Consider the following 26,742-nt stretch of genomic DNA (forward strand, 5'->3'; position numbering starts at 1 on the left):
ATTTCTAGCAACAAATCAGCAATTCAAAGCAAGAAACATAGCGGGTACCATGGTACATACCTGTAGTCCCAGCTACTCAGAAGACTAAGGCAGGAGAATCTCAAGTTCAAGGACAGCCAGGGCCACTTAGTGAGACCTTGTCTCATAATTAAAAATAAAAAGCACTGGGAATGTTGCTCAGTGGTTGAGTGCCCTTAGGTTTAATCTCCAATACCTCAATACCTCAAATAAATAAAAAGACAAAAAAGAAAAAACAAACAAAAAACAAGAAACTCTCTCTCTCTTTGTATCATGGATTGAACCCAGAGGCACTTAACCACTGAGACACATCCCCAGTCCTTTTGTTTTTTATTTTGAGACAGGTTCTTGCAAAGTTGCTGGGGGCTAGTCTCGAACTTGCAATCCTCCTGTCTCAGCCCCCTGAGTCACTGGGATTACAGACGTGTGCCACCAAGTCTGCCAAGAAACATCATCTCACAGTGTCTCTGGGCCAAGAATTCAGAAACAGATGCTTAGTTGGGTGATTCTGGCTTGCGGTTTTTCATAAGGCTGGAGTCAAGATGTTGGCAAGAGGGGATGGGGCTGTAGCTCAGTGGCAGGGTGTTTGCCTAGCATATGTGAGGCACTGGGTTGGATCCTTAGCACCACATAAAAATAAAGGCATGCTGTTCATCTACAACTACAAAGAAAAAAAAAAGATGTTGGCAAGGGCTGCAATCATCTGAACACTAAACTGTAGCTGGAGACACAGCCTCAAGAAAGATCACTCATCTAGATGGTGAACTGGTGCTGGCTGTGGGCAGGAGGCCTCAGCTCCTCAACAGGTGGATTTCTGCACAGGGGTGCTGGAGGATCCCCATGATACAGCTTCATATATCTACATATCATATATATGTAGATATATGAAGCTGTATGTATGTATACACACACACACACACACACACACACATATATATATATATATATATATATATATATGGAAAGAGAGAGAGAGAGAGAGATGATAGATAGATATGGCAGGTTGGAGAAGTAGGAAAGCTAGTGGTATAATTCAGTCTTAGTCTGAGGCCTGAGAATGGTGGGGGAAATGGTGTAAGTCCTGGTCCATACCTAAAAGCCTGAGAACCAGAGATGTCTATATGATGTCTGAAGGCAGAAGATGGATGTCTCAGTCTAGCAGAGAGGGAAATTTGGTTTTCTCTGGACCCTCAACAGATAGGATGATGCCTACCCACATTGATAAGGGTAGACTCTCTTTACTTGGTTTTACTGATTCAAATACTAATCTTCTCCAGAGACATCCTCACAGATGCATCAAGATATGTTATGCCAGCTATCTAGGCATCCTGTAGCCCAATCAAGTTGATACAAAAAATTAAACTCTTACAGTTTTATAAGTCAGCCTTATTCAGTGTTGGAGTGGGCTACACGAGCATATGAATATCAAGAGGTAATATCTTTGAGGGTCATTTTAGAGGCTGGCAACCACAGATATTGATTAAGTACTAAGAAAAAAAAAAGAAGCGAGATTCTGAATGTGGCGGTAGGGGTCTGGGTCGCGATTTTACAAGAGTGTCTAGAAAAGATCACATTATAAAGGTGACAAAGATCCAAATAACCTGAAGGAAAAAGTCATATGGAGATCTAGGTTCGAAGAGCAAAAACAAGGCCCCTGAGATGGGACTAAGTATGATGATGATAATGATAGCTAGTTATGCAAAGATCACTGATGAATAATGAAATAGTATGTGAGAAGATGAGGGGAAAAAAGCTGTACACAGAAAACAGATTATTGACTCACTTCCCCAAAACTTTTAACTGACTTCTTAGGCTCATTCCAGCATTAGCTGTAACTCCAGTTAATTCAACAATGAGTACTTAGCTCAGTGTGCGCCCCAGAAACAAGCCTTAGGCACTGCTGGAGATACATTCTGAGAAGAACACTGTTGAAAAGAGGCTGGAAAACTCCTGTGAGGACAGGTGTTGAGGTTCATGCACCTCACGAGCAGAAGGCTAACCTAAGTAGGTCATCTTCAAAGCTAAGTATTTGTGCTCTAATCCTCTTATGATTAAAGACCTGCCCACCAAGCTCTCTGCAAAGTGATTTTCTATTACTCTTATTTTTTGTAGCCATCCTGAAAGATAGGTGGTTGTTAATAATGACCTAAATGACTCTTTAGGGAGTTTATAATTTTATAATCCTCTCTATTAATTTAATATGTAGAGAAACTTAGGAATGTGATGAAAATTTAAAAGCTATACTTAACTCTAAAAGTTTCCAAAAGATCCTCTGCCTAAAATTATCATGTGCTAAAAGAATAAAATGTCATATCCTGAAGAAATTTTGTATAATCAGTCAAATCTACTAAAATTCTGTTTCCTTATAAGCTATCTTTTTTTTTTTGTTTTTTGTTTTTGTTTTTAACAGCTGGGCACAGCACAAGAGGAAGTGATCCTTTGGACACGCTTGTTATAAATGTTAACAAGGAGAAAACAAAGATTTTCTTTTCTTTCCTTGTCAGTAAAAAGACTTTTGCTCTTCTCCTATTAAGAGAGAATTGTAGCCTGGCATGGTGGTGCACACCTGTAATTCCAGCAGCTTGGCAGGCTGAGGCAGGAGGATCACAAGTTCAAAGCCAACTTCAGCAACTTAGCAAGACCCTGTCTCAAGTTAAAAATAATAAATAAATAAAAAGGTTTGGGGATGTAGCTCAGTGGCTAAGCATCCATGGTTTCAATCCTTGGTACCAAAAAAGAAAAAAGAAAAAGAATTGTAGCCACTTATCTTCATAAGGGCAGCTTGGTGGGACAGAAGAGGAGGGGCTGTTTGTTTAATTTATTGTGAATGGAGGAGGGAGTGGCTGTTCCAAGTCCCTGACTAATCCAGAGGTCCTGTGGCTGTGCTCTAGGCTGCAAGGTCTCCCTGAATCCCAAGGGAGTGGAACTATTCTGACACCCCTCCCCTTCTCCTTGTCTCCCTTCCCAGACTAGCTTCCAAGATGCCCACCTCCATCTTCTCCCTTCATTTCCCAGAAGATCTGTCATGATACTCATTCATAGAAGAGGTGGCCAGTGTTCATCTCTACCTTTCTCATTGGGCATTACTGATCTGCTCTCACAGATTCAGTCTCAAGGTTTGCTTTCAAAATCTAAAATAACCCACCCACCAAATCAATGAAATACTTTACATGTACAATGAGAAACTGTGGAAGATAACTCTGTTGCAACATATGATTTTTAACACATAAGCAAATTCTTAAAAGCTCTCAACAATGAAAGTCCTAAAATAATACCTAATTTAAATTCACATTTTCATTGGAAGAGATATAGTAACATTTTGAAACTTACAAAATATTCTAATATTTAATCTGAGATAAGCTCTCCTGAAACAACTGTGCTACGTACAAGGGTCAGAAAATGGGTATCAATAGACTGAGGATTTAATGCTTTTCATTCAATTATGAGATGAGTTCATGGCAGAGGTAACATAGTTTGAAAGAAATTGCAATCCGTTTATTCTCTGTACTTTTAAACCATTCACCTCAATTTTTCATTCATTTATTATAAGTTAGAATTAAGTACAGAGATGCAAATCAAAACAAAAATCCACAGGACACTAAAACCCCTGCTGTTCGGGAGCTTCCTTCTAGTAAAACAAGTAATATGCAAAGAGGACAGATGAATAAACAAGATGCACTAGAAAGTGCTTTGAAGAAGTTAAAACATCGAGATGGGACAGAAAATGTGATGTTTATGGAAGGCCTTAGGATGTGACATGAACAGAAATCAGTGTGGCGAAGGGAGCAGCCATGCCAAGGACAAGTGGGAAGTATTCTGTGCACAAAGACCAGAGGTGTCAGAGTTCCCAGAAGGTCAGTGTGGCTAAGCAGAGCGAATGTCAGGAAGTGTTGTAATGTAAGAGATGACGTTAGGGAGAAAGGTAGGGGCTCCTCATCTAAGATTTTATGGTCATGGCAATTCAAAATTAGAAATCTGACACAAGGCTGGGGAAGTAGCTCAGTGGTAGAGCACTTGTTTAGCCTGTTTGAAACCCTGAGTTTTATTCCTAGCACAAAAAAAAAAAAAAAAAAAAAGTTTAGATTCCGATGCACATGATGACCACAGAACGAGCACTTACTCATTCTGCTTATGTTCACTTGTACCACGCCATTAATGGGAAAACACTGAGCCCAAAGACAGATGCTGATCATCTACTGTATGCCAAATGCTACATTCCAGAGCTTTTAAAAAGACATACCATGGAACTTTACTCAGAAATTGAATGTTTGGTCCACTGTGATTTTTTTTTTTTTTTGAGTGCTAGGGAGCAAACTTAGGGCCTTGCACATGCTAGGCAAGTAATCTACCTCACAATGAGCTACAACTCATTGAGATAGATCTCATTGAGATTTCCGAGATAATAACTAAGAACAGCATAAGCTTCCTTCACTAAACTCTGAAATAACAGAGAAGAATAACAATGATTCCTATTTCAACATTACATTTAAACTTTCATATTATAAAAGAGTTTTCTGTTAAGATATTGCCATTCAGCTAAATCTGTGATAACCTTGACAAGTTCTTTCTATGCTTAGTTCTAAGCCATTCTAAGTCAGCTATGACTTCTGATCTTGTCTGGATAGATTTGTGAGATACTATGATGAAAAACATCCCTGTTATTCAGCCTTACAACATTATCATGTATGTGAATGTGCTCAGTAACCATAAAATCCAACATGGAGTGGAACTCACATGTTTTCTAGTTGCAATAATTACTCTGCCTTTTGTTATGAAGTTAGCAAAGGGAAGGAAACCAAGTTTTACCATGTAATAAGCACCAGCCACAGAGTTCTCAGGAGTGCTCACAAGAGCACTATGAAATAGGTGTTATCTCCATGTTACTGAAGTACAGATAAATTGAGTAACTAACAAGGGCAAAGTTCATGCTCTTTCTAAATTAATCTTTAAAACCTCCTATCTGAGAGCTGATTAATAGCATGAAGTTATTCAGCATGCCCTTCTTTCTTCTAAAGCTCACCAACAGCCTATTTATCCACACTAGACTTATAAAAGGAAAAGACTAAAACTTGACAAATAAAAGTCTGTTTTCTATTGCTGATCAAAACAGCTTCTCTGAAGAAGAAAAATAACCAAAATCTAGAAACTGATTCTCCTTTGAAATCTGTCAAAAGATGCACTTGTTTTTGACTGAAGTGCAAATGTCTGGCACTGCAAAGGGTAGGTTCAGTGGGAGTTCAGATGCAACTGGCTCAGGTATGGAGGATGTACATAAAGAGGACTCAGAAATAGGTCAGCCTTCACAGCATCTCCAGTTCAGCCTGACTTAGACAAAATTAATGTGCATAGGCTGAACAGTGAGAACTGGCACATCTCGCTCTGCTCCTCCAATAGGCAGGGGTGGCATAATTGGTCATAAATGTTCATCCACAAATGCTTTCGGGAGAGGAGCTTTGAATTTGTAAGCAAGTTTTGAGCAGCTTACTTTACTGCCACTTCCATCTCTGAGGGCCTTTAAAATATTCCTGCCTGTCAGCAGACTTTATAGGAACTTATAAAAGGCAGTAAAATTGTTGTGGGGGGATCTCTTACATAATCCTTTTGTTCAAGCCAACGCAAGTATTCGTTTAGCTCTTGTTTATTTTGCTGTTTAAATCCTGGAACTGTTAAATCAATAAGTGTTTTTGGATGGAAGTCTTCCCCCGAGTTTCCCCATCAACATATTTTTGACATCCCTGTATGGAAAACTTGTTTAAGACACATATTCAACGGAATTGTCCATTTTCCTCAGGACTCATTTTGGAAATGATTAATTGTGCAATTTTTCACATGTCACTTGCACAACAGCAGAACAAATATTTTATTATTTATTTTTTTCTGTGGTACTGGGACTCAAACCCAGGGCCTCACACATGCTAGGCAAGCTCTCTACCATTAAGCTACATCCTAAGCCCTTTTTATTTCGAGACCCGGTCTCACTAAGTGGCCAAGGCAGGCTTCGAACTTCGGATCCTCCTGCCTCGGCCTGGAGTAGTTAGAATTATAGGTACGTGTCCCCGTGCCTGGCCCCAAATTTTCATTGTATTTGTTTGATTGTTTTTAAAATCACGATTTAAGTAGAATCCAAGGCTTGCGTGTTCGTGTCCCTCTTCGATCCAGGGGTTATTTGGCTGAACCGTTTTCCTGTTTCAACAACTTGAACACCAACCAATTGGACAAACAACTGGTGCTGGCTAAAGAGGGCCTACTTCCTCCCAGCACCCGCTATCTGCGCTGCGCGCCAGCTGGGGAAATCTCAGCTGCCAACATTCGTGCTTCTCAAAGATCCAAATGTCCCTGAAAGTACTCGGGTCGTGGGACTAGATCTAAGTCCCTCACTCCGCGACCAATCAACCTTGTTGCAGGGTGTGGGGCGGAGTTCCACCCGGGCGGGGTCCTACCCCGCGGAGAAGGGGTCTGCGCTGAGGTCGTAGGCACCAGGGAAGAGGGAGCCCTCGCGTTCTCCGGAGACCCACTGAACCCCGAGAGACGAGTGCGGAATGACCAGACATTAGGGTCCACGGGGGCGCCTAGGGGGTGCGTGCAAAAAAGGGCGAGATGTTCCGCCCGGGGCGGGTGGCAGTGGACAGTCTCTGCTGGCTTGCTGTCCTGGCCGCCACTGGGGAGGGGGCGCGGCAAGGGGCAGCTTACCCGCGACGGTGGCAGCGGCGAGGCCCAGCAGTGGCAGTAGGAGCGTGGGCAGCGCTGCCCGGGGCATGACGGCGGCAAGAGCCCGCTGGCGGGCGGCAGGCTACAGTTAGCTGGGGCAGGACGGGGGCGGCGCTTCTCGGAAGTGGAGCTGTGCAGTCCCGACCCCTCCCACCGCCCAGGCCGAGGGTCCCACCTAGCGCTGACCCGGTCTCTCCGGATTGCGCGAAAGGGGCTGGCAAGCTGCCCTATGGAACTTCCCCCTTTTCAAAATACAAAAAAAAAAAAAAAAAAAAAAAAAAAAAAACCAAAACCAAAACTTTTCGTTTGGGATGAAATAATCTCAGACTTTCGAAAATGTTGCAAAAATAGCACAAAGAATTTCTGTAACCCTTCGGGTAGCTTCTCAAAATATTAACCTCTTATGTAACACCAGTAGAAAGATCAAAACCAGGAAATTACCACTGATATACTACTATTGACTGATCTACAGAATTTATCACACTTTGCCAATCGTCTTTCTCTTTAGTGATCTTTTTCTGTTCTAGGATCCAATCCAGGTTCATTGGATCCAGGTTCATTGAGATATCTTGTCTCCTTAGTTCCTTTAATCTAGGACAGTCTTCTGTCATTTCGTGTCTTTCCTGATCAAAATCCTCTGTAAGAGTACTGGCAGTCTTCTGTAGAATGGTTCTCGGTTTTCATTTGGCTGATGTTGAGTTGGTGTATTTTTTTTTTTTGGCGGTACTGGGGCTCGAACTCAGGGCCTTGTACTTGCAAGGCAAGCACTCTACCAACTGAGCTATCTCCCCAGTCCGAGTTGGTGTATTTTTAGCAAGAGTACCACAGAAGTGATGCTACTCAGGAGACACATGACATCATTACATCTTATTACTGGTGAAATTAAAAAACTTTTTCTGTCACTGACTCTTGAATCAAGTCTTGATATTATGCTATAGACTAATGCTATAATGTGTGTATCAACTGTACAACTATAGCTTGACCCATGAGAGTCTTTGGAGCCAAACAACATAAACCAGGGACAAGCATGCTGCTTGGTTCAGCCTCCTGTCATTGGCAAAAGAGTTCTATAAAATCAACCTTAAGCTAAACAATAAGAAAGCAAACAACCCAATTCAAAAATGGACAGGCAGAACAGACATCTCATCAAAGAAGATACTTAGATGATAAATAAGACTAGAAAAAGATGCTCAACATCAAATGTCTTTAGAGAATTGCAAACTAAAACAGAAACTAAATACAACTGCACATCTGTTAGAATGGCCCAAATCTAGAATGCTGACAACAAATCCCGGTGAAGACGTGGAGCAACAGGAACTTTTATTCATTGCTGGTGGGAATACCAAATGGTACAGCAACTGTGGAAGACAGTTTGGCTGTTTCTTACAAAACTAGACACACTTTTACCATACAATCCAGCAATCACAACTCAATGGCACTTACCCAAATGCATTCCAAACTTATATATGAAAAAACCTGTACCCACACTTTTATAGCAGCTTTGTTTGTGATTGCCAAAACCTGGAAGCAACCAAGATGTCTTTCAAGAGGTGAATGGATAAACAAACTGTGGTACATCCATACAACAAAATATTATTCAGTGCCAAAAATAAATGAGCTATCTGGCTAAGACTAGACATGGAGAAACCAGTCTGAATAGGCTATGATTCCAACTATATGACATTTTAGAAAAGGCAACACTATGGACACAGCATAAAGATAAATAGTTTCCAAGACTTGACAGGGCTGAGAAAAAAGGAGTGAATAGGTGGAACACAGAGGATTCTTAGAGCAATGAAACTATTTGGTGTGATACTATAATGGTAGATAATATCAATATATATTTCTCAAAATCCATAGAATTTCAAAAACAAAGATTAACCCAACCATAGTACAGGCTCAAGATGGCTACATTTAGGCTCCCTCACTGAGGCTTCCAGCAGGCTATATTTTTAGTATGTAACCAAGGTCATGAACACCCTGAGTCAGCATATGTACTCAAGGTCATAAACATTTGCTCATGAGCATGTGCCCACTTATGTAACCAACTGGCAATGTGCCTTTCTTGTCTGGCCTGCCTATTTAAAAAGGCCTATGGAAATGGTTCAGGGGGCTAAATGGAATTTTCTGGGGTCAAAATGGGGCTAGAGCTGGAGGCTGGCAGCTACTGCCCGTCTGAATAAAGAATGTCTACTATTCCACATCTTCCACCTACTGGGATCCTGACTCTGTTTCCCAGGGTCTCAGCCTTCACCAACACCAATGTAAACTGTGGACTTCAGTTACCAATAATGTATCAATATTAGCTGCTCTGTTTTGACAAACGTACCATGCCTAATGGAAGATGTTAATAACAAGGAAACTGGGTGTATCTGTAAAGAAGTATATGGCAATACTTTTTGCAAACCTGATAACTGTTCAAAAACTAAAGTGTATTAAGAAAATCAAATCTAACCCTGTTCAATTTTTTCTAGGCATTTTTATGCTTTTGATAGTCTAGTCTGAAATGGAATGATTATATCAAGGAAATTTGATTAAAAGGGTCTGTAAGGAGAGTCATAGAGTATTAGACGTAATGCATGCCATCCTCATTTACTGATAAGAAAATTGAGATCAAAGCAGGAACAAGACTTACCCATGGATACATAATGAATACAAAAAAATGAACCAGAGCCCAAGCCTCTTGCTAGCTTCTCCCATGATTCCAGGTTCAACCTGTTTGCCAAATTTTCAAGGTTTTGCAAAACTTTGTACTTCCATTCAAGTTGTCAGTAATGGACCTACATACTAAACCCAAACGGAAAGCAAATCATTCCAAAGTTACTCTGCATTTAAATATTGGAACATCTTGATTCCAACTGAACTCCTGCCCTGCTAACTAGTAAAATGAACAGTTCTACGTATTCATGCAGTTGAAAAGTTCTCTTTTCCACTCCTACCTTGTGCCACAAAATATATTTTATTATTTTATCTATCTATCTATTGACTTATTTTTGGAGCTTTGTAGTTATACATGGCAGTTATGTTCATCCCCACAAACTTATACATACATGGAAACAAAATATATTTTATTAATGAGGAGTCACTGTTTTTCATTTTTCTTTCTCAGCTTCTAAACCTTTGAATCTCTTTTCCTACCTCTTCTGGGGGTGCGAAGAAAGAAAAAACTTAACCTTCCTTCTTCTTCTGACTATGGCCCATCTCTACCCCACTTCCTAAAATATTTCACACTTTCATTTCCACCATACTTCTCAAAATCTAATGTTCCCTATTTCCTAATTTCCCTTTTGGAAATTTCGGCTCATTTCCATTTGGATTGTGACTCCACCATTCTGCTGAATTTCCACTGGCTAAGAACACCAGTGGTTTCCTAAGCTTTGTTTGACTTCACTTCTTAGTTTTTTAGCAATTGGATCAACATCAACTTGATTCAACATTGTATTAAAAAGTTGTTTGGACTAGGTGCAGTGTGGTGCACTCCTGTCAACCCAGTTACTTAGGAGACTGAAGCAGGAGGATTGCAAACTTGAGACCAGCCTGAACAATTTAGCAAGAACTGGTCTCAAAAAAAGTAGAGCAGGGGCTGGGGATATAACTCAGTAATAGAGCATTTGCCTAGTGTGTACAAGCCCTTGAGTTCAATCCCCAATATGGGATGAAGGCCAGTTTATTTGGCCAGGGAATTAAACCCCCAGACTCTTCAGAGGACTGATCACCAACCCACATAAGGTCCCTTGGTTTGGCATTGTTGAGCACTCCTTTGGCCTGAGATAGTAAGGCATAAGTAACTATTATGGTTTGGATATGAAGTGTCTCCCAAAAGTTCCTGTTAGTGCAGGAATGTTCAGAGACAGATTGGATTGTGAGAGTTGTAAGCTAATCAGTTCATACTAGTTTGACTTCTCCTCCTCTAAGTTGTTCACAGTGACACAAAAACTGACAAAAACAGTAGCTTTAGCCCAAATAGAGGGCGAATCCTCCTGTGTATTTCAACTCTGTGTATTTTCAGTGGGGAAAATCTGATGAAGGGAAAAGGCTGATGAGGAGACCGGTGAAAAGGCAGGTACAAAGAAACCAGGGCGGAGCTGGGGATAAAGATCTAAAATAATACAGTTGGCAACTGGAGATAACCTGCTTTTTGAGAAGTCCAGTGTTAAATTGAGAAAACTGCTGGCTTAGGAAGATGAGAAAAAGGATCCGAGGATGACTTCGGGGCTTCTAGCTGGGGAGACCCAATACGCTGTCGTCATATTAACTGAAAGAAGATACAAGACAAACTGGTTGGAGGAATGGAAAAGAAATTTCTTGAGTCCTGCTTGTGGTTAATATAGTTCAGGGAGAAAAAGAAATACGTGTATTATAAATTTTTTGAGATGTAGACATAGAATATTTTAATTTAGACTATACAAGAAATTATAGATAACTGTACAGATCATGAGGTCTAGTAAAAAAAAGCATATTGACCTTGACTCCATGTACAAATAGAGAAACAACATGTATCCCATTTGTATACAATAATAATAAAAAATGTTAATTATGTAAAATGTAGTCACAGCTCATTATTATTTTTAAATAAATTTAATAATAAGCTATTTTTAAATTCTAAAAAAAAAAGCATATTGAGAACTAAATTTGTCTTCTTAAGCAAGATAAAGTTGTTGAACTAATTAAAAACAATTAAGTCTTTGCTTCTCAAGATGGTTTTAGGATTAGATGAGACTAAGAATGAAAGTGTCTGAACCTCTGGCTTTCTCTGTAAAAATCTCAGCAGCGTGGTCAGGATTGAGTGTTCCTAAGACTACAGTAGTCCTTCGCAGCACAGAATTGCCAGATAATGAAAATATCTTGAGACAGTCACTTCTTCTCAACTCATGCAGTGCCAGCCTCATCCCTGAGACACGATGGTGAGGGTCGGAGTGAGTAGATTTGGCTGTATTGGTCACCTGGGCTGATTTCAACTCTGGCAAAATGGACGTTGTTGCCATCAATGACCCCTTCATTGACCTCAATTACATGGTTTACATGACCAGTATGATTCTACCCTTGATAAATACAATGGTACAGTCAAGACTGAGAATGGGAAATTTGTTGTGGATGGAAAGTTCATCTCCATCTTCCAGGACCAAGATGACACTAACATCAAATGGGGCGATGCTGATGCTGAATATGTTGTGGGATCCACTGGTGTCTTCACTACCATGGAAAAAGCCAGGGCTCATTTGAAGAGTAGTGCCAAAAGGGCACTCTACCCCTTCTGCTGATGCCTCCATGTTTGTGATGGGCGTGAACCATGAGAAGTATGACAACTCCCTCAAGATTTTGAGCAGGGCCTCCTGTACCATCAATGGCTTAGACCCCCTGACCAAGGTCATACATGACAACTTTGGCATTGTGGAAGGACTCATGACCACAGTTCACGCCACCATTGCTACTCAGAAGACTATGGATGGCCCTTCTGGGAAACTGTGGCATGATGACCGTGGGGCTGCCCAGAATATCATCCCTGCATCCACTGGAGCTGCCAAGGTTGTGGGCAAGGTCATCCCTGAACTGAATGGGAAGCTCACTGGCATGGCTTTCCATGTGCCCATCCCTGATATGTCAGTTGTGGATCTGACCTGTCATCTGGAGAAAGCTGCCAAATACCATGACATCAAGAAGGTGGTGAAGCAGGCATCAGAGGGGCCCCTCAAGGGTATCGTGGGTTACAGCGAGGACCAGGTCATCTCCTGTGAATTTAATAATGATACCCACTCTTCCCTCTTTGATGCTGGGGCCGGCATTGCCCTCAATGACCACTCTGTCGAGCTCATTTCCTGGTACGACAATTACTTTGGCTACAGCAATAGGGTGGTGAACATTATGGTCCACATGGCCTCCAAGGAATAAGAGCCCCTGGACCACCGACCCTAGCAAGAACACAGAGGAAGAGAGAGGCCTCAGCTGCTGGGGAATCCTTGCCCCTAACTCAGTCCCTCAACACACTGAGAATCTCCCCTTCTCCCAATTTCCATCCCAGACCCCCTGAAGAAAGGGAGGGGCTTAGGGAGCCCTACTGTCACATACCATTAGTAAAGTTCACTGTACACCCCCCAAAAAAGAAAGAAAATATCTTGCCCTAGAATCAGGGAAGGGAAATGCTGGGGAGGGGGAAGGTGATTATTAGTGTCACTTTGATATTGGTTCCCCTGTACTCCATTGTTAGGACTACTGACTTGCTTTCTAGGTGCCTGGTTTTATGAGACCAATTTTGTCAGACTTTATGTAGTAGTTGGGTTAGTTAGGGAAGACTGGAATGGGTTGTCTTTTAGTTCTTTAGAGACACCAGGAACAGCAGAAATGAGGGAAGGAAACCCTTAGGGGCAGTTCTGGACGTGTTAAGAAGGACGTCCATGTAACTCTTTCAGGGAGTAACTGAAAATATGAACCTGGGCTATGTACTGAACAACGAACGTGCTAAGAAATGACTCAGGGGAGGCAGTGAACAGGACCTACTCAAGGGAGTGCAAAGAATAGGAAATAAAAAGGAATCCCTGATGATCCTCATAGTTAAGAGACACACCAAAGGAGGAATCTTAAAAGGAAACTAAATAAAATCAAACATTCAGAGATGTAGGAATGATTTATTCTTTAAAAAAGTGCTCACAAAATCGTTAAAGAATGCATTGATTTAAAATAACTGGACATTTTATTTCTCATCATAACTATATTCCTAACATAGGAAAGCCCAAACTAGACGTGTTTTTTTCAAAAAGAATCAACTTCAATACTTTAACTTAAAAGATAAAACAACTTTATTATGCCATCATCACTATATACAGCTGTACTTTTCACATCAAGTTGATTTAGTTCTTTTGAGGAAACTTTAAATGACCAAAATTGTATAGATCACATGTCAAGAGAACTAAAATATAAATGATATTTTAATTAAAATAATTAGGACAATTGTAGCTATATTGAAACTGTCTTAGAAAATTATTTACAACTTTATGATAGTATAAACACTCTAAATTTAAAATAAAATCTATGTTTTGTACAAAAATACTTTTAAGTACAAATATAAGTAAAACACTGAATAAAACATTCACTGTATGTAGTGGATGCTAGTATTGTGAGTATATTCTAGGTGGCAAAATTAAAAAAAAAACTACAAATAATGTATCCTTAATCATTCAAAATTTTAAACATTTTAGTAATAATCATAAAGTTTAGAGTTTCACTATAAAATTGTTTTTTCAAATGCAAGTTAAACAATTTCCTTCATAGACTCCTCTGTTAAGCTCATGTAAAAAGATAACAAAGTAAAAAAATTCTTAGTCAAAAGTTGACATGCTATGTGAAATGTAAATTGTAAAATGTTCAGTCTCATCCCTAGCTGAGTCCCTTTAAAAAGGAAAGTCCAATGTACTAAACAGAAAACACAAAACACACTGCTATAGGGTACCTAATCAATCTAACAATAATGTTCTCATGCCTTAGAAAATGTTAAGTATTAAATCTTCTTTAAAATCCATTGTTTTGTGAGTAATTATGAATAGAAGAAACATTTCCATGTAAATCATATTGGTATGAAATATCTTTGGAGTATTATAAGGATCATCTTGCCAACAGGCATCATTTTGCTGTATAAAAACTAAGCATGTCTCACTGTGTAATAATTTTTCCCAAATGCTGCAACTGGCTATTCTGAAACAATGTTGGTATTATTTGCAGTTGGGTTTTTGCTTTGAGGTACTCATTTTGCATTATGTCAGATGCTCTTAAAAAGTAAAGGGTAGATGTGTGAACTGGTAAGGTGCCAGTTTTAATTTTCTAATAAGTTATGTTTAAAATGCCATTAAATTATATACACATCCTAGTTACCAGCCACATTCTTACAGAGATAATTCACATTAGCTAAACTTACTCTGTCAACAATAGTTTGGACTAGTTCCAGCTTCAAGTCCTTTCCATTCTATTAAGCAGAATTTAAAAACACGGCATTTAGTGGACAACTGTGTATATCAGCATTGCAAGGAATCAACTGAAAAAGTACTTAAGACTTCTGTGGAGCAGAGTAAATACTGACACTGGGGAAAATCTAAGTGGCTCATTTTTCTTAACATAGTAGTGCAAATAAGCAAACTTTTAGAAGAATTTATTCATGGAAAGAAGGAAGCATAATCTCCTCTTCATTCACTCCTTGTTCATACCGAACTGATGAGAAGCCTGACCAGTGGAAACGGTTTCTTTGGTAGAGGAACCAAATCAGCCCACTGATGAGAGCTAAGACACTTAGCACCGCAAACGTGATAGCTATTCCTCTGTAATCAGGGCCTGGAATACATTGACATTGGAAGACAGAATGCACTGGTGATGTTATTATTGATTTTGTTCATTAAGGTGTGAGTCACATACATAAGCCATGTCCAAATTAAAGACACTAAATACCTGATTGTTTTACAGCTTGAACCAAAAATTCAAACTAATCATCAAACATTTAATGCATTCTTTTCAAATTTAAATGTTCACTGAAATTCTTTTTGTTGATATTGGAATTTTCTTCCAAAGAAATTAAAGCACTGTCATTATTTCCACTTTCCGTTACCACCACCTTTTTTTTTTGAGTTACACATAGTAGTCGGTTTCATCCCAACAAACTCATATGTTCATGGAAATCAATTTCAGTTCCTTGGAAATATCACTTCTCATTCATTATCCTCCCTTGATAGCAAATTGCTAAAAACTGTAAATTGTTGTGTTTGACCTAGGGCCAAATAAAGTATTATTTGCTTCAAAAATAATTTAAGCCTCAAGAATGACCTCGTTTAGCCCCTAGCATTCCCCTTCTCTGTGTGCTGCCCACATGGGTTCATTCTGTTCCATGACAATAGAATCCTGTCCGATTCCTATCCTGTGCTAGGGATGGAACCCTGGGCTTTATCAGCCATGGCCAGCATTCTCTCATAGCTACACACCCAGCCCTGACGCACAGGTTTAAACACCACCTCTATGTTGATGCCCTGTCTCTCTCATATATTCTACTAGATACTAGAAATCTCCATGTAGCTATCTCTTCCCCATATGGACAACTCAAAGCCGACAAATAGAACTCTTTAATTTATAACACCCTATCCCTATCCCATTCTAACCTCCCCTGCCCTCCTACGCACACACTCTGCCAATCTTCCAACTGCCTCTGACCCTTGCTTCTAAGTCTGTCTGGCCCCTGCTACTTTAAAGCTCTTCCTTGAGCTCTAGGAAGGCTCAATCAGTCTCAGGTGCTCTGCTGCCCTGGTTTTCTGCCTGCTGTGCCTTCCCCTGATCTCTGCTGGGCTGACTTTTCAGATTTCAGCTTGTCTCTCCAGCTCTTCCCTGGTCAGCTAATCTAAAGCAGTCATTCACCTAGTCACACAGTTTATAACCATTGGATATTTTCCTCTCTTGCAAAGACTGACCTGCTTGTTTACGTATTTTCTTCCACTAGAATGTAAACTCTGTGAGAAGAGGTATCTGATCTGTCTGTTCCCAGGTACGCCCCAGCATGTAGAGTGAGTCATAACAAAGAGGAGACACTGAATAATTGCTGAATGAATGCATGCATAAAAAGATACCAAGTACTTACAGTTGGAGTTTTATCTTTAATATTTATACCAAAATGGAAAGTTTTATGCTAGATCTTATAAAATGTTAATGTGAAAAATTTAGTTTTCTCCATAAATGAAGTTAAAATATTTTATAGTTATTTTATCTATTAATTCATGATGAAACTTAACTTCAAATTATGATTTCCTTCAGGTATCTTGAAGAGTTGTAAGTATTAAATCTAGTTTTTACTTGTTTTAAAATTAATCATGAGTTTTATGGGAATGGGGAGAAAGGAAGCAAGCAAACTTCAGAAAGAGACCTTTAAGCTTTTATATATTCAACCTAAGGAATAAAATACATCTTAAGAATGTTTTCAAAGAAATTACCTCTCTAATACTTTGGCAGCTTCCATTTTTCTGAGGAAATAATTAATGTTTAGATTATTTAATAGTTTCCTTTGGGAAGCTAGATGTCTTATGCATTTACTGTTTATTGCAATCTATTTTTCAGGGAGAAAAGCTCTAAGATTTTAATGACGATTTTTGGATATACTTTATAAATACCTCAGGACCAAGTACAAAAACTTAGTGTATAATTGGACAATACATTTATTTTTTGATCTGTTCTGCTGAATGTTTTCTTAAGGACAGGTTACATACTTACCCAGAGGAACTTTGCAGACAACTCTTCCATAGCCACGTGAACATTCAACCTTTTCCCAAGTTTCATTGGAAGCTAACAAAATACTACATTTGCCATCGCCACTCTTACTTTTATTTTCCCATCTGACGAATGTCACTTTGGATCCATCTACCCAATTCCAAGAATGATCTGGAGAATGATATTAAATACAACTATGTTATTGTTACTTAATTACTGGGTTGAAGACATGTGGCTTGAATAACTCATTTATTTAGAATGGTGTTGTCCTATGATAGCCACTACTTAAAAATGAAATATATTAAAAATGAACAAAAAAATTTAAATAAGATATTTAGTTTATACTTGTTGCTAGATTTCAAGAACTCAGGTAGCCATCTGGCTGGTGAATACTCTTAGTGAAGAAATAGAATATTTTCATCTTTATAAAAAGTTCTATTGGATACTGATATAGAACATGATGTTTTGATTAATATGCAGGGTGTGTGAACATTTATCATGTGATAGTTTTTAGGGATATCTTCCCTTCTTTAGGAAAATTCATTGAAAAAAGTTATGCTTCTGGAGGAGGACAGGTCCTAGAGGGCTCAGGAATCACACCCCCTGACTCCATGTTTGTTTCCAGCCCAGGTAGCACCATCTTGTAGTGATCCTGTGAACACAGGATCATTACCGTCATTTAGAAGGCCAAGTTTGATTCCATTCATGTTTTTGAGAACTATTTAATATTTAAATTCACATTTAAATTATTTAACACTCAATTTTGCATAAAGTGTGAAACATATTTCTTATTCTACCAAATTTATATGCTTAACTTCTTTTTATCAATTCCAACTTCACTCAAACCCCATATTATTTCTTATGGAAAAATTTTTCTACATATTCTTTTTAAATCAATTATCTTCAATTTTAGTAAGCTAGGTGGAAAAAAAATCAATATTAAGACTTTTTTGTTTTGCAGTGCTGGGGATAAGACAATTTTGACCCGTGGTAAAATATCCTATGAGGGAAAGGAATAACAAGACGATACATTTCTGAATAACAGAGTTATATATAAGCTGCAAAACTTTGGGGCGATAGACACTAGGACTCTAAGGGAAATAGTCATGGGTTCCTTATGGAGATACAGGACACAACATTGCTATAGGAGAATAAAAATATGTCCTGATGTTGATTCAAGGATCTTAGGAAATAAGCCTCTAGAACAATTCTAGCTGATTCAACCTGATGTTCTATTTCATTAAAGTTTTCCATCATTATTAATAAGTTACTTACATATTCATTCAAAATTTAAAAGCTCCAGAACAGCCAGCAGACCTAGCTTATTCATCAGTGAGAAACACTATAGTAGCCACCATTTGAAATTCTTGAACAGGGCTGACTGGGTATTTAGGGCAGGATAGAACCCTCTTGGCACACTGCACACACAAATGTGTCACTTACCAATAGACTGTTGGGATAATCCCAGCCAAACTCTCATGGTGATGTTATTATTTTCCCTTATCAATGTGCTCACAAATTTATTCTCGTTTTCATCCTCTAGGGTGACAATAGTTGCAGAATGATCTGTTGAAGGAAAATAAATTGCTTTGTGAAAACTGGCAAGTGGTTTATTCTAAACTAACCATCTGAATAAAATATCTGTGATGAACAAGATCACTGAAAAATTCAAGCTTTTCACAGAGACTGTTTAAAAAACTCATGTCAAAATTTAAAAAGTATTTCCAAAAATAATAGGAACATTTCTACACTGAAAATTTATATGTAGAAATTTCATGTAGCTTTGAAATATTTATCTGGCAATATTGTTAAATCTTAGGGCTGCCTAAGAAAAATATTTGTATTTGAACAGGAGTCATAAGAACTGGGGTTTATGATGATAGAAATATGTGTCAACCTGCAGATTGTTTTGGGGGTGGGTACCAGGGATTGAACTCAGGTATACTTAACCACTGAGCCACATCCCCAGTCCTATTTTTGTATTTTATTTAGAGACAAAGTCTCACTGAGTCCTTAGCGCCTCACTAAATTGCTGGGGCTGGCTTTGAACTCGTGGTCCTCCTGCCTCAGCCTCCCGAGCCACTGGGATTACAGTTATACACCACCATGCCCAGCAGATTTTTTGGCATTCTTTCCTCAACAAGCATTTGTACTCAGTTTTAAACACAAATAGGTTTGGGATACTGGGGAACATTATCCTTCCTTTAATATCATCACATATAAATGTTCCTTATTATGCTTATTATAAATTCCTAAAAATAGCATGGAATTGAATGAATGAGTATTCTTGAAGTGTGATAGGTACCCTAAACCTTCAAAGAAGATTCTGGTTATCACCAGCATCGGGTAAGGAATAGAAATAAATAATAACTACTCTTGGAACTCAACCTCAAATGAAATCAAATAGTCCTCAACAGCAGCAAGCCTATCTGCACTTGAGCTGAAGTATTTCTTTTGTAATGGGTATTGTTTTAAGAGGGGACAAAGGAAAGGCTTCATCCCTTTATTGAACACTGAAATGTGCAGGTGTCTTATATGTTACCTTGTTTAATATTGTACAACCTGGTAGACCATGCTGGAAGATATTAGCACTATTTTACAGACAAGGAAACTGAGACTTCAGGAAATTAAATTGTTAAGGTTTATGCAGCTAACTAGTTACAGAATTGGAAAGTCAATCTCAATCTTTTAATAATAAGAATAGCCTGAGAGAGTTCACTATTTGCAGGGCACTGTGCTACCTCTGCATACATGATCTCCCTCCATGCATTCCTAAAGCCCAAACTATACCAACCTTTGAAGTAAGTACTATTTTCATTCCCACTGTTCAGATGAGAAAAAAGAAACACTTGCATAACTTCCACTATGGAAGTGTGTGGGGGGTGGGATTTGAACCCAGACAGTCATTTCAAAAGCTTAAATGCTTAATCCACACACTCTATTTACATTAAGTCTTTCTATTTTCTCCCTTAGGAGGAAGCAGTTTCTGACTTCCAAAGCATATATACAGCTTACAATAGTTCCCATCATGCACATATATGTGTAACACACAACAGTTCCCACACAATTTCCATTATGTAGTTAAGCAGTAACTCGGAGACTTTTTAATTAACCAAGTGTCTTTATAAGAGTTAGCAAATAAATTAGCTAAATATCATCTGCCTGGCTGAATTGCTATCCAAGGAAACAGATAATAATTTCTATCTTTGAAATATTCTAGGTGGTTGCCCTAGAAGTCATTTTACATTATAACTATAGGCTAAATTTATTACGGGAAGGAGCCAATCATTGCTGCTCTTTCTGAAATATCTAAACATGAAGACAAAAGTCCTGTCACAGGGCTCTGAGGATGTGTGGCAATCCTATTCAGAATGATGGACAGCACATACTTTGATTTTGTTATCCTGGCCAGGCTAAGCGTACTTATTAATAACTAATGGATAATTTTTATTTACTACTTAGTCAACTTTTTGAAAAAGTTACCCCTTTTATCTAAGCAAAACTAGTTATATTAAAACTTTTATTTGTCATCATTTTTACTTAACAGTTTACTTAGTTGTTTTTTTGTTGTTGTTGTTTTTTTTTGTACTGAGGATTGAACCCAGGGTCACTTAACCACTGAGCCACATCTCCAGTCCTTTTTAAAAATTTTTCATTTTGAAACAGGGTCTCACTAAGTTACTTTAGGGTCTTGCTAAGTTGCTGAGGCTGGCTTTGAACTTGTGCTCCTCTGGCCTCAGTCACCCAAGCCACTGGGATTACAGGTATGTGCTACCCACCCCTTTCTAAATTTTATTTTGGAGACAGAGTCCTGATAAGTTGCTGAGACTGGCCTCGAACTTGTAATCCTCCTGCCTCTGCCTCCCATGTCAAAGGGATTACAGTTGGGCACCTGGCTCACATAGCATTTCTTATTTTCTTCTAACTTTTATTTTCTATGTACTTATTTTTATATTGATAATTTAAAAACTTTTTTTTTTCTGGCTGCCTTTATTCAGTTTTTTTTTTTTTTTTTTTTTGCCATTAAAATACACATTAAAGGGGAGGGGTGGGGTGGGTGGGGATGGGAAGGATGGTAGATTGAGACAGACATTATTACCCTATATACATGTATGAAAAAAAATTTTAAAGTTTATCACTGTCAAAAATAAATAAACAAATAAAATGCTAAAAAAATATACATTAAGAAATGATGTGATAACTGGAGCTCTAGCTCTTGGTTGTATGAGATAAGGACAATATCTGAGGGGTGAAGGGAGTTAGGGTCCCTAAAGAAGGTGGAACAAAACCACTATTCTAGCCCTGGACTGACTCTGGACTTCTACAAACAAGAGAACTAAACTACCAGCTAGTTCAATCCACTATTAATTTGGATCTCAACTGCAGCCAAAAAAAGGTGTTGACTCCCAGTCTTCTATAACGAGAACATCATTTGAAATACACTGCATTGCAGTCCAATAATGAGACCAAACTGATTTCCCATATATTACCAAAAAGTTGTAAGTTTGAGGTCTCTATTTGAGGAATACCAATCCATTAAAGATGGAAGTCACATTTTAAGAAGACATTTGCATTCTGTATATAACATATACATAAAGATAAATGCTAATGTTATAAAATTTGTAGAATGTTTATATAATACCAACCAAAAGATTTGTCTAGAGAATATATTCTTATCTGCATGTGAAAATATGTTACAGAAGAGGAAATTCCTGGTTACCATGAAATCTTACACTGATAATTTTTAAAGACTATTTCAAAATTGCACTGAGCTTTTTACATCATAAAATACTTGACCATGTCTCTATCCACTGAGCAAATAGTTTATAATGCCATTATAAAATGGTGGATACTTTAAAAATATTGTCCAAAATATAATCATTATTTCAAATTATTTTCTTAAGAAAAATTTCTAAGAATTAAATTATTGAATCAAATAAAATCAATGAAGTTTAACTCACCAAGTTCTGAACACAATTTTTTGGCTTCTGAGAAACTGTGCAATGCCTGGTCAGCCATGTAACAGTGATCCCTATACTGGATCCACTGTGACCCATTCTCTTTTGCTGTTGGACATCTTGAGGAGTATGAATGAGGGGACAGTTCTTTTGCTGTAAAAATGTTAAGACATAGCAGGAATAAAGCAAAGATGAAAGATTGCCTTTCCAAACCTAATTAAATGCCCCTATTTAAAACTGTTGCTTTTGTGAGTAAGAAGCATCTATCTCAATAGGCACACAGCATGATCTATAAATACACATTCTCCTTAGCTTTTTGTGATACCATTTTTAAAACCTGGACAATAGAGGAGGAAAACACTTATCTTGTAAGATGATTTTAGACTAAAGTAAAAACAACTAGAAAGGCAAACTGGGAAAAGAAACAAATACGGGTGGGGTAAACCTGAAACTACCCTGAAGTAATAATTAAAAATTCATCCTTTCTTTGAATTCCTTTTTAATTATGATAATATAAGCCTACATTTACCTAAACTTATAAAAAAACTATTTTTAGAAGTCATACTCACAAGTAAAAACTTGGTAATTTGGTTTACAAATATATCAGCACAGTAAACTCTCTAAGTCAAAAGAGTAGGTATGTCTTCTCAGTTCTTAAAATTCCCTTCAATTCCACTTAAAGTGTGTGATTTTTAAGTTGTGCTAAGTAATACATGAAACCTATACAATGAAACTGGACTGTTATTGCCTGTTATTAATTCCAACAGAGAAGCATACAAGAACTAAAAAGTAAATTACCAACATCCCATTGGTGAGGTACAGATTATCTGAGTCAAGTATGTACCTGGTTCCAGTCAGTAATCTGACAATTCCTCATTAATGCTGGTGCAAGGAGATAATACTAGTATGTTCTTTCTTCAACCACCTTGTGAAAATAATTGGTTTGCCAAAGGAACATTATGGATTACTCCATTGTCACACTGGATTAGCTGTGTATTGTTTCATTTGATCCAAATCATGCGGAACCACTGGATACCATGGGATCACTAAGACTGATGGACTTTTCTAAATCTTTTAAAAAATTCATCTCACACTGAGAACATATAGAGATACCTTATTTTCAAAGTCTGTCTGTTTGTAGTACTGTCTGAAACTGGGCTGCCTTGGGTTGCATACATTGTTTTCACTTCCTGTTCTTGAAGTTTTGCTTCCAATTCTTGACTTTTTTCTTTTCTTTTTTTAACAGGGGCCTACATTGTGTTAGGTTTGTTATGTTCTTTATGTTCTTTTTGTTGTTGTTTGATGCTGGGGATCTAACCTAGAGCCTTGTGAATGTTAGGCAAGTACTCGACCACCCTAGCTATGTCCTCAGCTCCTCCTATAGTTCTGTTCAAGAAGATCCAAGTTTTTTTTTTTTTTTATTGTGGTAAAATATAGACAACATATAATTTACCATCTTAATTGTTTTTATTTTTATATATACTTTTGGTACTGGTAAAGGAACCCAGGGGTGCTTAACCACTGAGCTACATCCCTAGTTCTTTTTTGTATTTTAAAGAGACAGGTTCTCATGCAGTTGCTTAGTGCCTTGCTAAGTTGCTGAGGCTGGTTTTGACGTGTGATCCTCCTTCCTCAGTCTCCCAAGCCACTGGAATTACAGGCATGTGCCATCATGCCTGGCCCATTTTAACCATTTTTAAATGTGCAGTTCAGAGGTATTATGTACATTCACATTTCTTGGCAACCATCAACTCTACCCATATCTAGAAGTTGTTCATCTTGCAAAACTGAAACTATACCCATAAACAATAATTCTCCAGTCTTCATCCTCTCTACATCCTGATAATCTCCATGTTACTTTCTGTGAAATTAAGAACTCTAAATAGCTCATATAAGTAGAATAATATAATATTTGTTATTTTATGACCAGCTGATTTCACTTAGTATACTGTTTTCGAGGTTAAGTTATATTGTAGCATGTGTAAATAATTTTTAAGGCTGAATAATATTCCTGTGTGTTATGTGTGTGTGCATCACACTTTGCTTATTCATTGATGAATGGATGCACTGAGGGACAGCTGGGTGGATGCCAGTGGTTAGTTTATGAATTATGTTGCTATCAACATGGTTGTAGAGATACCTATCAGAGTCCCTGTTATTAGTTCCACTGAGTGTATATCCAGAAGTGGAATGGCTGGATCATAAGGTAATCTTTAAGTTTTGAGGAACTGCCGTACTATTATCTACAGTGGCTATACCATTTAATATTCCTACCGACAATGCATAAAGTTCCCATTTTTTCCACATCTTCACTAGCGTGTTATTTTCTGGTTTTTGAAAATTCAGTCTTTAAAGTTGGCTCTTGTATGAGTTTCCGAGGTCTGCTATACTAAATTGCCATAAGCAATTTAGTTTGTGGTTTGACACAACAGAGGTTTATTCACTTATGGTTATGGAGGCTAGAAGTCTGAAATGGAGATGGTGTTTGAGGTGTTCTTTGCGGAGGTTCTCTGGGAGAATCTGTTTCATGCCTCTGCTGTCTTCTGGTGGTTGCTGGCAATCCTTGGCTTGCAGCTCTGTCACTGTCATCACTGCCTCTGTCCTCCTGTGGCCTTCTTCCCCCAGTGTCTGTGTTTCCTTATTAGGACAACAGTCAGTGGATTTAGGGCCCACTGTAATCCAGTATGACCTCATTCCAATATGCTACATTTACAAGGACTATTTCTTTCTTTTTTTTTTTTTTTTTTTGCGGTACTGGGGATCGAACTCAGGGCCTCGTGCTTGCAAGCCAAGCACTCTACCAGCTGAGCTATCTCCCCAGCCCTAAGGACTATTTCAGGACATTCTGAAGTCCTGAGTGGATAGGAATTTGGCGGGGGTTACTATTCAACCCAGAATAGCACAGAACTCTCGTTTGATCATGCTATCATTCTCCTTCATCCTATAAAGTCTACTTCTCTGAGACTAATTTCTCTTCATTTCTCTATGCTTTATCATGTTTCTCAGGTATTCCAATTGTTTTTCTAAAAAATTCCATTTTTCTGTGTCTAACAAATGAGAAGTCAGTTCTTGATTATACTTTAAAGAAGCATCTCAACCTTTAAAGGAGCATCTCAGCCTTTGAAAAACACTGTTATATGAAACTAGAATTCACAGATTCTGGAGTAAAACTTATTTAGTGATAGAATGAAAGTCTTTGGGAACAAATTCCCTGGGAGGACATATAATATTTGTTTTTATTCACAAAGTATCAAAACTATTTTTATAGAATTTGTGGATAAGCCTTATTTAAAATATATGAATATTTTCATTGAGTAATTATGTGCATAAATTATGTCATATTTTAGTTAAACAGCTATTTAAAATCAAATCTTACCTTTTGTAGGTTTATAGCAAATGGCACCATCCTTAACAGAGTTGCATTTTTCATGTTTCCAAATTCCTTTTGGATCCAAGACCAAACAATTTCCAGGAGATTTTTGGTCTTTCCATGGGATGTAGTCAAGTACACTGCCATCAGACCATTCAAAACTTGATTCATTCCCCTGTTTTAAGAATAATGGAGACAATCTAAGCTCAGATGCATGCCTTCAAAAATGACATAAAGAACAATTTACATACTTAAAGAAGTATTAGAATGGAATGCAAATTATTTGCTCACAAATATCACTGTTCTGGATATATGTTATAGGTCTGGATGTATTAGATCTGCATAATCAGAAATTTACTTTTGATGCAGTGATTTGGAACTTTTGCTCTGGCACAATTTAAGTAAGAGTTACACTTATGGATTTATTTTTTTAAAGGATGAGTTCTACATAACATTTGAAATTAAATGACATGCAAGTGTCTTCCACTTATCATAATTACATATTTATAATTCCAATCTTCATATTGCTCTGGATATCGTTTTCTGTGTTTTGTGGTTTGTGTGTCTGGCTACAATTTCCACATTACAGAGGCCATCAAGTAGCAGGTCTAGAAAAGGAAACTATTTCCCAAGAAAATCAAAATGGGAAGACTACATTAATTAATAGGATTAAAATAGTGGAACTAATATTCCAGCAGAATATTAATCTTAAGCAGTGCTAATTTCTAGCAGAAAAGTGGGAAAAAAGTGTACATATAAGTCCTACTGTGTTGAACAATTTACCTGGCAATTTACATAAATTCTTATATTAAAATTTCAATGAAATATTATTACCCTGATTTTACATATGAGGAAATTGGGTTACAGTGGTTAAGTAAGATGCTTATGATCAGCTAGCACAGAAATGGAAGACCAGTTAGTAGTACTGAAATTCAGATTTTTCTGCTTCTGTTGCCTTTTCACCAGCTTTGCAATTGGTCAGTCCCATAGTGGCTATAAAAGGTGCTATTGAGAAATGGATTCCTTGGGTACTTGGGATGGTCTGGCCATTTACCCCAGTGCATTCTACAAATATAATTTTTCATTTGTTCCATGATGGAGTTCTAGGACTGAATCTGATACTGTGCTTTGAGTTAATATTTATGCACAAGTTTCTAATCTTCGAAGTAACAGATTTAGAAAATTTTTGAAAAACAAAACAAGACTTACATCATGACTTGAGAGCCCAACCCACAGTGGAAATCCATCACGTTTTGCAATATCTTCCAGAAAGACCTGGCCATTTTCATTATGAACACTTGCCAAATGACCTCCACTTTGAGAACATGTGTTTAATGCTTCATACCATGTTAGCTTTCTCTGAATAACATTATAAATACCATCTTCGTATTGAATAAATTGTGGCAGTGTAGTATTATGTTCTTCCTTGTAGTCAACTATAACATTTAAAATAAATGTTAG

At 37.9% G+C, this 26,742-nt stretch overlaps 1 protein-coding gene and 1 pseudogene across 4 annotated transcripts in view; one reads left to right on the forward strand and one right to left on the reverse strand.

Annotated features, from left to right (window-relative positions):
* Positions 1-26,742, reverse strand: part of LOC124980455 (CD302 antigen) — a 133,165-nt gene that overhangs the window by 27,603 nt on the left and 78,820 nt on the right. The window contains exons 30-35 of one of the 4 annotated variants that reach the window (XM_047546022.1): positions 26,491-26,717; positions 25,288-25,456; positions 21,915-22,064; positions 18,397-18,519; positions 16,957-17,124; positions 13,503-15,042 (exon numbers count right to left, since the gene is read on the reverse strand). In XM_047546022.1, coding sequence (XP_047401978.1) covers positions 14,864-15,042; positions 16,957-17,124; positions 18,397-18,519; positions 21,915-22,064; positions 25,288-25,456; positions 26,491-26,717 — 1,016 coding nt within the window. In that variant the 3' untranslated portion in view covers positions 13,503-14,863. Of the gene's footprint in view, positions 1-6,708; positions 6,919-13,502; positions 15,043-16,956; positions 17,125-18,396; positions 18,520-21,914; positions 22,065-25,287; positions 25,457-26,490; positions 26,718-26,742 lie in introns of those variants that run through there. The other 3 variants (XM_047546025.1, XM_047546024.1, XM_047546023.1) reach the window with 3 other exon arrangements.
* Positions 11,628-12,615, forward strand: LOC124980459 (glyceraldehyde-3-phosphate dehydrogenase-like; annotated as a pseudogene).

Source organism: Sciurus carolinensis, chromosome 3 (genome assembly GCF_902686445.1).
Source record: "Sciurus carolinensis chromosome 3, mSciCar1.2, whole genome shotgun sequence".
In the NCBI taxonomy this organism is placed as follows: domain Eukaryota; kingdom Metazoa; phylum Chordata; class Mammalia; order Rodentia; family Sciuridae; genus Sciurus; species Sciurus carolinensis.